At 37.2% G+C, this 15,984-nt stretch overlaps 1 protein-coding gene and 1 pseudogene across 1 annotated transcript in view; one reads left to right on the top strand and one right to left on the bottom strand.

The window, feature by feature from the left end:
• DNAH6 (dynein axonemal heavy chain 6) overlaps positions 1-15,984 on the bottom strand; it is a 328,739-nt gene that overhangs the window by 61,309 nt on the left and 251,446 nt on the right. The window contains exon 64 of the mRNA XM_090281614.1: positions 3,178-3,368. Within this exon, the coding sequence (XP_090137740.1) occupies positions 3,178-3,368 (191 nt within the window). The remainder of the gene's footprint in view (positions 1-3,177; positions 3,369-15,984) is intronic.
• On the top strand, positions 13,532-14,168 carry LOC150006342 (nascent polypeptide-associated complex subunit alpha pseudogene; annotated as a pseudogene).

The following is a 15,984-nucleotide window of genomic DNA, read 5'->3' as shown; positions in this document are numbered from 1 at the left end:
GGCCCAGAACTGAGCCTCTGACAGGTTTCTTATCTGTTCATCTGTCAGGTTCTCTATCTGTTGTCTGGTGAGCTGTGCTACCGGGATTTCTATAGTTGTCTGCCTCATTTTGAAGATGCGTTTTGTTTTCTTGGGCCGGCTGTCCGGGGCAGTGCCTGTGTACGCGTCACAAATCAGCGACCGGCGCCTGCCTGTCCGCGACCTATTTCGCAGCCCTGTGGTGCTTTCTTTGGGGGCGGGGGTCCAAGATGGATTCACACAGTTATTCAGCTAGGAGACCGGGATCCGTCCTCCCGCCCCCCTGGGCCTCACTGTTCAAGGCGATGCGGTGGCTGCTTTCCCCAGCGCCGGAGTCGCGCACCGCCAGGGGCTTGACCGGCCGGGATTCCTCGCCGCCCGCCGCTCCGGGTGCGACCGCAAACAGCACTGCCCTCTTTAACTCTTACCTGCCCAAATGGCACCGCTGGTTTATAACTTCATATGTTGGGCTTCCGTGTAGTTTTATTTTCTGGAATTTCTAGTTATCCTTTGTTTTGAAGTAGTTGTATTCCTCTCTAGTTGTAGAGGGAGACCTAGCGTGTCCGTCTAAGCCTCCATCTTGGCCGGAAGTCCTCTATTGGTGAAGTTTTTAAAAATAATATGCTCCTATGATCATTTAAATATCTCTGATCTGTAGGTATAGTCTCTTATTCATTCATGATAAGTTTTTGTTTTTGGATCTTTTTCTCTCTCTGTCTCATTTTCTTTCTGTCTCTCTTTGTCTCTAAGCAGTTTCATCAGGGATTTATGTTTTATTAAATTAAAAAAAACTTCTGTTTTTTTATCTTGCCTATTGAACTATGTTTTCTATCTTATTAATTTCTGCTCTTAATTATTATTTTCCCTTCTATTAAAGTTAAATCATTAACTTTTAAACTTAGCGTTTTGTTTAATATATGCATTTAAGCCTATTCATTTTCCTCTAATCCTAACTTTAGGTGCATCTCCCAAGTTTTGATATATTTTCATCATTACTCTGTTTAATGTATTTAAAATTTTCTTTTAAAATTTCTTCTTTGTCTAAAAATGGCTTAATCTTAGTTTCATCTTTTTAAAAGAATAATTTAAAAGATAAATAAAATTCTGTGTAGATAGTAATTTGCTTTCAGTACTTTGAAAATACATCTTTTGCTTTCATTGTTTCTGCAGAGAAAGCAGTCAACAGCATATTTGTTGCATCTTTGAAGTTAATCTGTTTTTGATATATTCTCTTTGTTTTTGTTTTTTCTTCAACTTTCAGTGATGGGTCTAGGTAGAATATTTTTGTGTATATTATGGTTGATATTTGGTAAGGTTTATTTAATCTGAGGATTGATGTCTTTTGTCAGTTTTGAAAAATTCTCAGCCATTGTTTATTAAAATAGTACTCCGCACTCTTCTTTCCCCTGGGTCTCAAATGATACTTATTAGAGCTTGTCACTGCATCTCCGTCTCTTGCTCTCTCTTCCACCTTTTCCCTTTATTAGTTTTTGCATGCTTTCCATTCATCAACTCGATCTCCTGAATTCTTAATTTGTTTTATTCTTCAGTTCTAGGATTCTATTTTAAATAATTCCAGTTCTCTACCAGTTGTCACAATTTTTCATTTCTTTGAACATTTAAAATGTTATTTAAAAAGTCAGTTTCATGTATCCATTATCAGGATACTCTGTACTCTGTTCCTATTGTATATTGATTTTCTTATTTTGTAAACTTTTTTTTTTTTTTGGCCTTTTCACATGCCTGGTTTTATTTTATTGTGTGCTTAAGGTTTTGTGTTCCTCCAGATGAGATTTACATCTTTTTCTGGCAGATGGCTAGATACTAGTAATCAGGGGTCACCCTTACCTCTTCAACAAGCAGTGCTATTTCTTACGTGGTCTTATTCCTTTTGAGGAATCTCCTTAGAATGCTAACCCATAGTAATGGGGCTTTTTCAGCTTCTTCCACTATTGAGTAGGCTGGGGGCTCTCATTTTGTCCCTTTAATCATCAAAAATTCTGCTCAGCTTCTCAGCTTCTTTGACTCTCTTTCTCTGAGTCAGGGCTGGTCTGATATTTCTCCTTCTCTTGAATATTCTTCACTACTTCACTACTTTATTTGTTCTCCAAAACTTAAAGCCTTAAAAAAATATATATTTTGTCCAGGGTTTTTAATTGTTCATAGTGGAAAGATTAGTCTGAGTTCTTAGTTTGACATTTCTGGAACCAAAAGTTGCTAAATACACATAAATTTACTGCTAAATGTCTCATTATGGCAACCCACTGGTTTTTGATATGTAATATTGTTTTTGTAATTTATTTCTACTTATTGGAAATTTTACAGCATGATTTCTCTTGAATAGATAAGTTGTTCCGAAAGGCAATATTTTTGTTTTCCAAATAGTAAAAAACCTTTTAAGATTAATTTCTAAGATATATTGTGACCAGAGAATAAGTTTGTGATCTATTTAAAATGTTTTTTTTAGTACATGATTAATTCTTATATTACACATGTACTTGAAGATCTTGCTTGCATTTGTTCTATTAGTTGAGTATAAAGGTTACGGTTGTTAATTTCACTACCGAATTCATTGTCTGAATATTTTGTATCCTTAACCAATTTACAGCTTTTGTGTGCTTCATACTAGTTTCTATTAGAGAGGTGTTAAAGTTTTCTTCATTAATGTTGATTTGCCCATTTCACCTTGTATCGAAATTCCTCGTTTTTGCTTCATATATTTCAAGCTTTGTTAGTTGTGTACAATTTTGCAATTGGTGTATTTTTGTTAATGAGTTTTCTTATATATCAAAATTTCCCTCTTTATCTCTAATATATATATATTTTTGCCTCACACTTTATTTTGTGATATGCATTGGAATTGCTTATAGTTTTCTTTTGATTAGTATTTGTATAGTACATATATATATATAGTATGTATAGTATATATAGTATCTATAGATACACAAAATTGATCCCATTTGAACAACATATTTAGCTAAATATTAACATTTCTTCACTTATTTAGTAAGGGCTATCTTTTTTTTTTTTTTTATCTCCCTCTGTTCAGTAAGGGCTATCTTAATGTAGTAATTTATGCTCCAAAGAGGGAACTGAAAGGGCAAATTTTAACAAGAAGATGTTCATATAAGTTATTAACACTGCACAATGTGACCTTACCGTTCTGAATACCTGCTGTCCCGGGCAAACCTCTGGAATGTGCCCATGGGATCTGAGCCTGTGCTTAAGATAAATACCAGGGGCGTGTTGTATGACATATCTTGATACAGAGTGGGCAGGTCCGTAGGTGGTGTCTCTACAAAGCGTTTTCCAAGATTTTCTATTACAAAGTCTGTAAGAGCAAAAACCACCTGAAAGGTGAAAATAAAAACATTTTAAAAACGTGTTGGTTGAGTATCCTTCATAATTTTATCTATTTCCCCTTCAGCTTCTCAGAGATTGGTGCCCTGTACTTTGAACTCATTCTCTCTTGATCAGTTATATTTCTTCCTATGGATCAATTTGGTGGATTTGTACACCGCATAACTTCTGACAGCCATGGTTCTCATGACTTCATTGACCAAGATGAACTATTGGATGGGAGGAAAGGCCCTCACATTCCATCTAATAAACCTGCCGCTTCCTCATCCTTGCAGCTTTTGTTCCATCCCTCTTGCATTCTAATGGACTTTTCTTTCAGTCTTTCCATCGTCTCATTCTGCATTATTGATCTCTTTCTCTCTCTACAACCTCCCTATCATCATACAATTGGGTTCTACTATTTCCTTGCCTTAAAACCCAAACAAGAGCCTTCTCATGATTGCCTTTCCCTCCCAGCAACTATTTCACTTCTTTGCTCTCCACTTGCAAGCCAGCTTCTCAGAAGAGTTGGTTCCATGTATTATGTCACCACCTCCATCTCTCATTTACTCATCAGCCTCTTCTGATCTCTCTCAGGAACCAGACTCAGCCCTCATGATCTTTCCCCTGCCTGGCCATTTGCTGCACTGACGTGTTCCCTTCATTGATCTCACCCAAGCCAACTTACCCATTTCTGCTCTTGCAGAACTTGCCTCTTTGTAGCCCATATGGAGCCATTGTTTGAGATAGAAAAAAATGTCCCTTTTCAAGATACTTGTGCCAGAAGGCTGTCATGATAGATAAAAAAACCTAACTTACAATATCTACAATGAGCCATGACTAGTGAGGATGTGAAGAAAAGGGAACCCTTTTGCACTGCTGGCAGGGATGTAAACTGGTACAGCCACTATGGGGAAACAGTATGGAGATCTCTTTAAAAATTAAAAATATAACTGCCAATGATACAACAATACCAATTCTGGGTATTTATCTGAATGAAATAAAATCATTACCTCAAAGAGATATCTGCACTCCCATATTCATTGCAGCATTATTCACAATAGCTAAGACATGGAAATAACCTAAAGATCTTTCTACAGATTAATGGATGAAGAAAATGTGGCAAATTGATACAATGAGATGTTATTTGGTCATAAAAATTAAAGAAATCTTGCCATTTGTGGTTACATTGGTGGACCTTGAGGACAGTATACTAAGCTAAATAAGTCAGAGAAACTCAGATACCATGTGGTATATGTCACTTATCTGTGGAATCTAAAAAAGTTGAACTCATAGAAACAGAGTAGAATGCTGGTTGCTAGGTGATGGGGAGTGGGAGAAATGGGGAGATGGTGGTTAAAGGGTAAAACTTCCAGTTATAATATGAATAAGTAGTGGGGATCTAATGTACATCATGGTGACTATAGTTAACAATGTTATATACTTAAAAATTGTTAAGAGAGTATATCTGAAATGTTTTCACCACACACACAAATGGCAATTATATATAAAGTGATGGATGTGGTACTAACCATATTGTAGTAATCATTTTACAATATATGTATATCATATCATCACATTGTATACCTTTTACTTATACAATGTTGTATGTCAACTATCTGAAAAAAATAATATAGCTCAGTCAATGTAAATTTTAAAAATATGTCTCTTTAACAATTATATCTTTCTAGCATGTTTTTATAAAAAGGAAATTATAAAGTGACATTTCTCTCCCAAAAATAAATTTAATTTAAAAATATAAAACAACTTCAGAGAAACACTCAAAATACTTGAAATAGAAGGGAACTTCCTTAACCTGTTAAGAGATATCTATGAAAATCCCAGAGCTAACATCATACTAAGAGGAGCAAGGTAAGATTATCTCTTCTAATAACTTTTATTCAACATTTTACTCAATGTTCTAGCTAGGGCAGTTAGTCAAGAAAATGAAATAAAAGACATCTAGGTTGTAAAGTTTGAAGTAAAACTATCTCTATTTGCCAATGACATGACTTTGTATATACAAAATGCTAAGGAACCCAGTGAAAATCTATTAGAACTAATACAAAAGTTCAGCAGGTTTGTTGGATACAAACATATACAAAAATCAATTGTATTTCTCTACAATAGCAATGAGAAAACAAAAAATAAAATTAAGAAAGTAATTTCATTTACAGAAGTATCAGAAAGAACAAAATACATGGAAATAAATTTGATAAGAAAAGTGAAAACCAGTCTCTGAGAACTCTAAAACATAGTTGAAATAAATTAAAGATGATCCAAATAAATAGAAAAACATCCTATGTTCATGAATTAAAAGATTTAATGTTGTTGACAATATGACCCAAGTTGATCTACAGATGTCTTTCAAAATTCTGGCTGTTCCCCCCCCACCCCAGAAACTGTCAAGCTTACCCTAAAATTCATATGGAAGCTCAAAGAACCCAGAATAACCAACACAGTGTTGATAAAAAACAGTGTTTTAAGGAGGGCGAGAAGATGGCAGAGGAGTGAGGGGAGGCTGCACTTTCAGGCTCCCGAGACCCGTCTGTAGTTTGGGCTAATTGCAGACAGAACATTTCAGTGAGCAGCTGGACACTGGCAGGAGTCAAGCCAAGGCACTGCTGGATTAGAGAAAATCCATCTGGGAACAACCTGTTTAGTGAGGATAGCGGAGGAAAAAGGGACGAGACGGGATTCCTGACTGGGGTGGGTGCCCAAGCTGTGGCTGGAAGTACACAAAGGCTTTTTGGCGACCACAGGCTTCCCCAGAGAGGAGTTGGGAGGAGAGCGAATCTCTGCCTGCTGGCAAAGATGGGACTCAACCAGGTGGCATTGGCGCTGAAGGACAGGAGACAGCGTACTGCTGTGTAAGTGAGAACATAATTTTCCGTTATATTTTTCTCTTGTGGACTGCAGAGAGGGATGGAAAGTTTGGGGGTGGTAGGACATTCTTGAGGAGTGCAGGCGCAGAGGTGTACTCATCCACTCCCCAACCCTCCCCTTGGGTCATGCGGGCGTGCATAGGGAAGTGCCCTTTCACTGGCCCAGGTGCGCGGAGCTGCAAGTCCAGGTGCCCCTCGGACATGCCCCAACAAACATAAGATCAGTGCCCCAACGGGCACAGGGAGGGCCCACTGAATGCGCAGAAGACCGTCTGCAGACACCCCTGGCCAGCTCCAATGGACGCCAGGCTGGAACGCAGACCACTTGCTCAGGCTCTGCTCGTGCCCGCCAAGGCGGGTGTGGGAACAGTGGGTGGCAGCAACTCACAGACGCTCACTTCCACTGTGCACAAGTGTCTGGGGCCCTACTCTAAGAGGCGAGAGACCAACTCCCGAAGCTCAGCTCAGCAGGACTGAGGCTAGCTCCCAGGCCGCGTTGTGTGCACACGGGTGTGCAAGTGCAGAAGTACCTCAGTAGGCTTCAATAGGCGCAAATCGCTCACTTCCACTGTGCTCAAAAGTCTGGGGCCCCGCCCTGGGAGGTGAGAGTCCAGCTCCCGGAGCGCTGCTCAGCAGGCCGGAGGCAAGCTCACGAGCCGTCCTGCACACGCAGGGGTGTGCACCCAAAGGCACCTGGGCTGGTTCCAGCAGGCGCCAAGGGAGCGCGCTGTGCTGGCCACCACAGGCGCACACCGCTGCTTCAAGGAACAAGAACCTCTGACCTGCCACATTAGACCAGCTGGGGACGCAGAAAAAGAAGGCGACACATGAAAGCTGAACTGAGTAAAAACATTCCTTTTTTTTTCTTCTTCCCTTCCTTATAAAAGGGAAAAAAGAATAGAAGAGAGGAAGGGAAAAACAAACAAACAAACAAACAAAAATAACTATATCTCTAATTTGTTTCATATAATCTCTCCTTCTCATCCTTCCTCTTTAATTGTTGTTTATTAGTTTGTATGTCTAGTTTGGCCTCCCTTTCACTCTAAATAAATAGAATATAATTACTATATAAATCCAATACTATACAATCCCACTTTCTTATTATATTCTGCATTTTTCCATCCTTTTCTTCTATTGTTATTAACATACAATGTAAATATTACCTACTGTCTTGCATAGTCTCAACTATTATTAATCTATCACCCCTTCTCTCAAAAATCATATTTTTCATCCCTAAAAACAACTCTTATCTATTCTTCCTATAGTATAAAAGCTCTAATCTCTCTAAATTTATATTAATACTGGCTCGTTGGCTGACGATAGCGGGATAGAGGGTGGGGGATATTTTTGAGGGTGTGGGTCTCCTGCCTGGGCTGTGTGTTTATGTTTTTAACAGCATCTCCACAAAAGAACTCAAGACAAAGTGGATAGAGTGACTCTTGATCAACTAGCTAGAGGGAAGATCCTACCAAAGAGCATCTGAAATATAACCATATAGCATAAACAAACGACATAAAGGATAACCCAAGAACATCAGGCTCAGGAGATCAAAGAGACTGCACCACTGAAAACCCCAGATCTCCTATAAAAAATCTCATACCACAAAGGTGGGAATCAAAGCAGACAAGTCCCCCCAAAATAAAAACAAACAAGAAGAATCCAACATGGTAAGATGCAGAAATAACCTCTCAATGAAAAGAAAAGAGGAATCCCCAGAAAGAGAGGTAGATGAAATAGACATAGCCCAAATGTCAGACACGGAATTCAAAACAATGGTGGTGAAGAAGCTCAATATACTCGACAACCTTAAAAACAACTATGACAACCTCCAAGGAAGTTACCAGCAGCTCCAAGAAAATTACAGGGAACTTGCAGAGAACTACACCAGCATAAAAAGAAAAAAAGAAAAAAAAGACATAGAAACTATTAACAAGAACCAGGAAGAAATGAAGAATTCAATCTCTGAACCGAAAAACACAGTAGAATCAGTCAAAAGCAGAGTAAATGAAGCAGAGGATCAGATTAGTGAGTTAGAAGATAATGTAGAGAAAAATTCCCAGACAATACAGCAAAATGAAAAAAGATTGAAAAAGTATGAAGAAAAAATAAGGGAATTACAGGATAGCATAAGGAAAAACAATATCAGAATAATTGGAATTAAAGAGGGATCAGAAGAACAAGGAATAGAAAAACTGATAGTAGAAATAGTGACAGAAAATTTTCCCAACTTGATGAGAGAAAAAGTTATGCAAGTTCAGGAAGCACAGAGAGTTCCAATGAAGAGGAACCCCAAAAAAGCCACTCCAAGGCACATCATAATTAAAATGGCAACATTCCAAGACAAAGAGAGAATCCTAAAAGCAGCAAGAGAAAAACAGCAAATAACATACAAGGGAGCTCTGAAAAGGCTATCGACTGATTTCTCAACAGAAACACTACAAGCCAGAAGGGAATGGTCAAAAATGTTTCAAGCAATGAAAAACAAAGGTCTACAACCAAGAATACTCTACCCAGCAAGGCTCTCATTCAAAGTGGAAGGTGAAATAAGGAGTTTCTCAGACAAAGGAAGACTAAAAGAATACATCTCCAGCAAACCAGCATTGCAAGAGATGCGAAAGGGAATGTTCTAAGAAAAAAGAAAAAAAAAAAGAGGAGAGGAACAGAGGTACAAAGGGAAATGAATAAATACACGTCAATAATAACCTTAAATGTAAATGGATTAAATGCTCCAATTAAAAGACATAGGGTAACGGAATGGATAAGAAAACAGGACCCAGATATTTGCTGTCTACAAGAAACACACCTCAAAACAAAAGATTTACATAGACTGAAAGAAAAGGGATATAAAAAAATATTCCAAGCAAACGAACCTGAAAAAAAGCGGGGGTAGCAGTCTTCATATCAGACAAAACGGATTTCAAAGCAAGGGCAATAAAAAGAGACAAAGAAGGACATTTCATAATACTTAAAGGAACCATCCATCAAGAAAATATAACACTGATAAACATATATGCACCCAACATAGGAGCACCCAAATACATAAAGCAAATACTAGAAGACCACAAAAAGGATATCAACAACAACACACTCACAGTAGGGGACTTCAACACTCCATTATCAACAATAGACAGATCATCAAAGCAAAGAAACACCAAGGATATACAGGCATTGAACAACACACTAAACCACATGGACCTAACTGATATATATAGAACTTTCCACCCCAAAGAAGCAAAATATACATTTTTTTCAAATGCATATGGGACATTTTCAAAGATAGACTACATGATAGGACACAAAACAAGCTTTAACAAATTCAAGAAAATTGAAATCATATCAAGCATCTTTTCAGACCACAATGCCTTGAGACTAAAAATCAACCTCAGGGAAAAAAATCAAAGACACCCAAACTCATGGAGAATGAATAACATGCTATTAAATAATGAATGGGTTAACAATGACATCCAAGAAGAAATCAAGAAATTTCTAGAAACTAACGATAATGAACACATAATAGCCCCAAACCTATGGGACACAGCAAAAGCAGTCCTAAGAAGGAAGTTCATAGTAATACAGGCATATCTGAAAAGGATAGAAGAATCTCAAATAAAAAATCTAACCCTGATTGCGGGAGAGGGGGTGGGTTGGGTGGGGGAGAGAAATTAGGGGAAAAGGGGACAACTGTAATTGAAAAAATAAATCTAACCCTAAAGCTACAAGAACTGGAACAACAACAACAAACAAAGCCAGGACAAAAAGAAGGAAGGAAATCATCAAGATCAGAGCAGAATTAAATGACATAGAGACTAAACAAACAATCCAAAAGATTAACGAAACTAGGAGCTGGTTCTTCGAAAAAATAAACAAAATCGACAAGCCTCTAGCCAGGCTCATCAAGAAAAAAAAGAGAGAAGACCCAAATAAACAAAATCAGAAATGAAAGAGGAGAAATCACGACTGATACCACAGAAATACAAACGATTGTAAGAAATTACTACAGGCAACTGTATGGCAAGAAATTTGACAACCTAGAAGAAATGGACAAATTTCTAGAAACATATAACCTTCCAAAACTGAATCAAGAAGAAGTAGAACGTCTCAACAGACCAATAACAAAGAAGGAAATTGAAACAGTAATAAAAAATCTTCCTGCACACAAAAACCCTGGACCGGATGGCTTCCCAGGTGAACTTTCCAAAACATTTAGAGAAGAACTAACTCCTACCCTCCTCAAACTATTCCAAAAAATTCAAGAAGAGGGAAAAATCCAAACTCTTTCTATGAAGCCAGTATTACCCTAATTCCAAAACCATGTCAAGACACAACAAAGAAAGAAAACTACAGGCCAATATCACTGATCAACATAGATGCTAAAATCCTCAACAAAATACACGATCAAGTGGGATTCATCCCAGGGATGCAAGGATGGTTTAATATTCACAAACCAATAAATATAATACATCACCTAAACAAAATGAAAGACAAAAATCACATGATATCAATAGATGCAGAAAAAGCATTTGATAAAGTACAACACCCATTTATGATGAAAACACTCAGCAAAATGGTAATAGAGGGAGCATACCTTAACATAATTAAGGTTATATATGAGAAGCCTGAAGCCAACATCATACTCAATGGACAAAAACTGAAAGCATTCCCGCTGAAATCAGGAACTAGACAAGGCTGTCCACTCTCTCCACTCCTATTCAACATAGTGTTGGAAGTCCTAGCCACAGCAATCAGACAAGAAAAGGAAATAAAAGGCATCCAAGTTGGGTAAGAAGAAGTAAAACTATCATTATATGCAGATGACATGATAGTATACCCAGAAAACCCTATAAAATCCACTAAAAGACTACTCGATATAATAAGTGAATTTGGCAAAATAGCAGGGTACAAAATAAATATACAGAAATTTAAGGCATGTCTATACACCAACAATAAAATATCAGAGACAGAGATAGAAAAGAAAATACCATTTACTATAGCAACAAGAAAAATAAAGTACCTAGGAGTAAACTTAACCAAAGAGATAGAAGACCTGTACTCTGAAAATTACATAACATTGAGGAAAGACATTAAGGAAGATACAAATAAATGGAAGCAAATACCATGTTCTTGGATGGGAAGAATCAACATCATCAAAATGGCCATACTACCCAGAGCAATTTACAGATTCAATGCAATCCCTATTAAAATACCAACGACATATTTCACAGACCTAGAACAGATACTCCAAAAATTCATATGGAACCAAAAAAAAGACCCTGAATAGCAAAAGCAATCTTGCGACAGAAGAACACAGTAGGAGGAATCACAACACCAGATATCAAACAATACTACAAAGCCACTGTAATCAAAACAGTCTGGTACTGGCATAAGAACAGACATATAGATCAATGGAACAGAATAGAGTGTCCAGAAATAAACCCAGGCCTCTATGGTAAACTAATATTTGATAAAGGAGGAAGGAACATAAAATGGAGTGAGAAGAGCCTCTTTAACAAATGGTGCTGGGAGAATTGGATAGGAACTTACAAAAAATGGAACTAGACCACCAACTTACACCACACATGAGAATAAACTCAAGATGGATCAAAGACTTAAAAGTAAGCCATGACACCATAAAAGTCCTAGAGGAGAAGATAGGCAGGAAAATTTCAGATATCTCGCGTAACAATATCGTCATGGATACATCTCCTAAGGCAAGAGAAATAAAGAAAAAAATAAACAAATGGGACTACATCAAACTAAAGAGTTTGTGCTCAGCAAAAGAAAACATCAGCAAGATGAAAAGGAAACAAGACATATGGGAAAACATATTTGCCAATGACATCACAGACGGGACTGATTCCCAAAATATATAAAGAGCTTATATGACTCAACATCAAGAAAACGAACAACCCAATTAAAAAATGGGCAAAGGACATGAACAAACACTTCTCCGAAGAGGACATACAGAAGGTCCATAGACACATGAAAAAATGCTCAACATCATTAACCATCAGAGAGATGCAAATAAAAACCACAGTGAGATACCACCTTACACCTGTCAGAATGGCCATCATCAACACATCAACAAACAACAAATGCTGGCGAGGATGTGGAGAAACAGGAACCCTACTGCACTGTTGGTGGGAATGCAGACTGGTGCAGCCACTGTGGAAAACAGTATGGAATTACCTCAAAAAACTAAAAATGGAACTGCCTTTTGAACCAGTGATTCCACTGCTAGGATTATACCCAAAAAATCCTAAAACACTAATTCAAAAGAACTTATTCACCCCTATGTTCATAGCAGCACTGTTTACAATAGCTAAGTGCTGGAAAAAGTCTAAGTGCCCATCTGTAGATGAGTGGATAAAAAAACTGTGGTACATTTACACAATGGAATACTATGTAGCAGAAAGAAAGAAGGAACTCCTGCCATTTGCAACAACATGGATGGAACTAGAGAGAATTATGCTTAGTGAAATAAGCCAGGCAAAGAAAGAAAAATACCATATGATATCACCTAATACAGGAAACTAAAGAACAACACAAAGAAAAGAACTAAATAGAACAAAGAGCAGAATAGCAGTCAATAGGGGGGCGGGGGAGGGAGAGAAGGGGGATAAGGAAGGGAAGGGTTTAGTCAAGGAACCTGTATAAATGACTCATGGACATGGACAATGGGGAGGGATATGATTGTGGGAGAAAGGGTGGGCTGGGTGGGGGAGATAAATGGAGGAAAAATGGGACAACTGTAGTTGAAAACCCCCCCCCAAAAAAGAAGAAATTATTATACCACAAGTATCATAATAAGAAATGAAGTATTCCCTATAAAACTATAGTTTATGATTACAGAATTATTATCTTAATAGAAGAATTTTCTGTTTTTAATACTGGATAACAAATTGTGTAGAAAATTTTGCACAAAAAATAAAAAATAAAATAAAATCTAAAAGAATGTTAAGCTTAAAAAAAATGAACAAACTTTTAACACTTGCTACAAAGCTATAGTAAATCAAGATAGTGAAATACTGGCATAAGGGCAGACATACACATCAACGGAATAGACTTGATATTTCAGAAATAAACTCTCACAGTATGTTAATTGATTTTTGGCAAGTGTACCAAGAGCATTCAATGAGGGAAGTAATAGTCTTTTCAACAAATGGTGCTGGGAATATCCACATGCAAAAGAATCCATTGGCTTACTTACCAGACATTATATAAAAAAATTAATTCAAAATGGATCAAAGAGCTCTTTCTGCCACCATCTTCACTTTCATACCCCACACAAAATGCCCAGTGAAGCCACAGAAACTGTCTCTGTTACAGAGCAGGAGTTGCCACAGCTCCAGGCAGAGAGAAGGTCTAGAATAGAATCTGAAAGTGATGAATCAGTATCAGAGCTCCAGCAACAAATCCACACAGACAACCGCACAAGGAGGCCAGCTGGCAGCAGCAGCTGAAATTGATGAAGAACTAAAGCCAAAGAGAGCTGAGTGAAAAGAAGGCACAGAATACTTTGTGAAAACTGGGTCTTTGACAGGTTACAGGGGTTGCTAGGGTCACTAGGTGGAGATCTAAGAATATCCTCTTTGTCATCATAAACCAGATGTCTACAAGAATCCAGCTTCAGATACCTACATAGTTTTGGGGGAAGCCAAGATTGAGGATTTATCTCAGCAAGCGCAACTAGCAGCTGCTGAGAAATTCAAAGTTCAAGGTGAAGGTATCTCAAATACTCAAGAAAACACATACTCCAACTGTACAAGAGGTGATTGAAGAGGAAGAAATTGATGAAACAGGTGTGGAAATCATGGACATACAATTAATTGGTCACATCCAGCAAGTATGTCAAGAGCAAAGGCAGTCCGAACCCTGAAGAACAACAGTAATAATATTGTAAATGCTATTAGGGAATTAACAATGTAACCATCTAAAAATGAGGAACTTTTTTGGTGTTTAAAAAGAGTAACTGCAGCTTGGTTTGAAATTTGTACTTTTTCTATTACTAGTAAAGTTATGGCTTCTTTTGGGATGAATAAAAATATAAGAGATGAAACTTTATAACTCTGAGGAGAAAACATACAAGTAAATTTTCATGATTTTGGATGAGACAATAGCTTCTTAGATGTGACACCAAAATCATGAGCAAAACAAAAGAAAAAATAGACTGGGCATCATAAAAACAACAACAACAAACTTTTGTGCTTCAAAAGACACCATCAAGAAAGTGAAAAGACAACAATAAATGGGAGAACATTTTTTCAAATCATATCTGATAAAGGACTTTCAAAGAACTTTCAATTCTGTGATAAGAAGACAAATAATTCCATTAAAAATATAAAAGAGCTGAATAGACAGTCCTTCAGATAGCCTGTAAGTATGAAAGATGCTCACCATAATTAGCCATTAGGGAAATACAAATCAAAACCACAATGAAATACCACCTTACACTCACTAGGATGGCTATTATAAAAAAGAAAAATAATAGAAATTGTTTGTGAAGGTGTGGAGAAATTGGAACCTTCATATACTTCTGGAGGGAATGTAAAATGTTGACCCAGCAATTCTTCTAGGCATATACAAAAGAGAAATACAAACATATGTCCACACAAATGAGGTTGTACATCAATGTTTGTGGTGGTATATTTATAATAGCCAAAAAGATGGAAACAATCAAAATGTCCATTAACTGATGAATAAACAAAATGTGGCATATTCTACAGCAGTAGAATATTATAAAGCAATAGAATATTATGCAGCAATAACAATAGAATATTATACAGCAATAAAAAGAAATGAAGTGTAAGTTGGTGGTCTAGTTTCATTTTCTTTGCATGTACCTGTCCATATTTCCCAACACCATTTATTGAAGGACCTATTTTTACTCCATTTTATGCTCCTGCCCCCTTTGTTAAGTATTAATTGACCATAGATCTCACCTATAAGTGGAACCTAATGAACAAAACAAATGAGCAAAATAGAACCAGAGACATGGAAATAAGGAACAAACTGAGAGCAACCAGAGCTGGGTCAGTGGGGAGAGGGATAACAGGGGAAATAAGGAAAAGGTCTAGTCAAGGAACAAGTATAAAGGAACCATGGGCATGGACAACAGGGTGGGGATTGACTGTGGGAAAGGGGGTATAGGCAGGGCAGGGGAGAGTAACAGGGAAAAATTGGGACAACTGTAATTGAACAACAGTAAAATAAAATAAATGAAAAAAATACAGGGAAGGGGACAAATATTTATTAACATTTTGTAAATCAATGGCAGATCAAATATCATTTTTCATAATTATTATTCTTCTTAACCGAAAAAAAGGAGTGAAGTACTGATACTTAATACAACATGGATGAACCTTGAAATCAGTCTGCTAAACAAAAGAGCAAACCCAAAGACCACATAGTGTATGATTCCATTTATATGAAATGACTAGAATAGGCAAATCCATAGAGACAGAGGGTACATTAGTGGTGACCTGAGCCTGGTGCTGAGAGGAGCATTGTGGGGTGATGGCTCTGGGTGTGGAGGTTTTTTTTTTGGGTAATGAAAATGTTCTAAAATTGCACAGGTCTGTGAAAGTACTAAAATCCATTGAAATGAACACCTTAAATGGGTGAATTGTATGATGTATGAATTATACCTCAATATATACATCAATAAAGCTGTTTAAATAAAAGCTCTTGAGAGTCTTTTCTATACATGATCAGGAAATATTTTGGTGACAGCTGAAGTGACACG

This window comes from Furipterus horrens, unplaced genomic scaffold (genome assembly GCF_987537825.1).
Source record: "Furipterus horrens unplaced genomic scaffold, mFurHor1.1.pri manual_scaffold_6, whole genome shotgun sequence".
Classification (NCBI taxonomy): Eukaryota; Metazoa; Chordata; class Mammalia; order Chiroptera; family Furipteridae; genus Furipterus; species Furipterus horrens.
The sequence above is the reverse complement of the archived record's forward strand: the minus strand, read 5'-3'. Positions and strand labels throughout refer to the sequence as shown.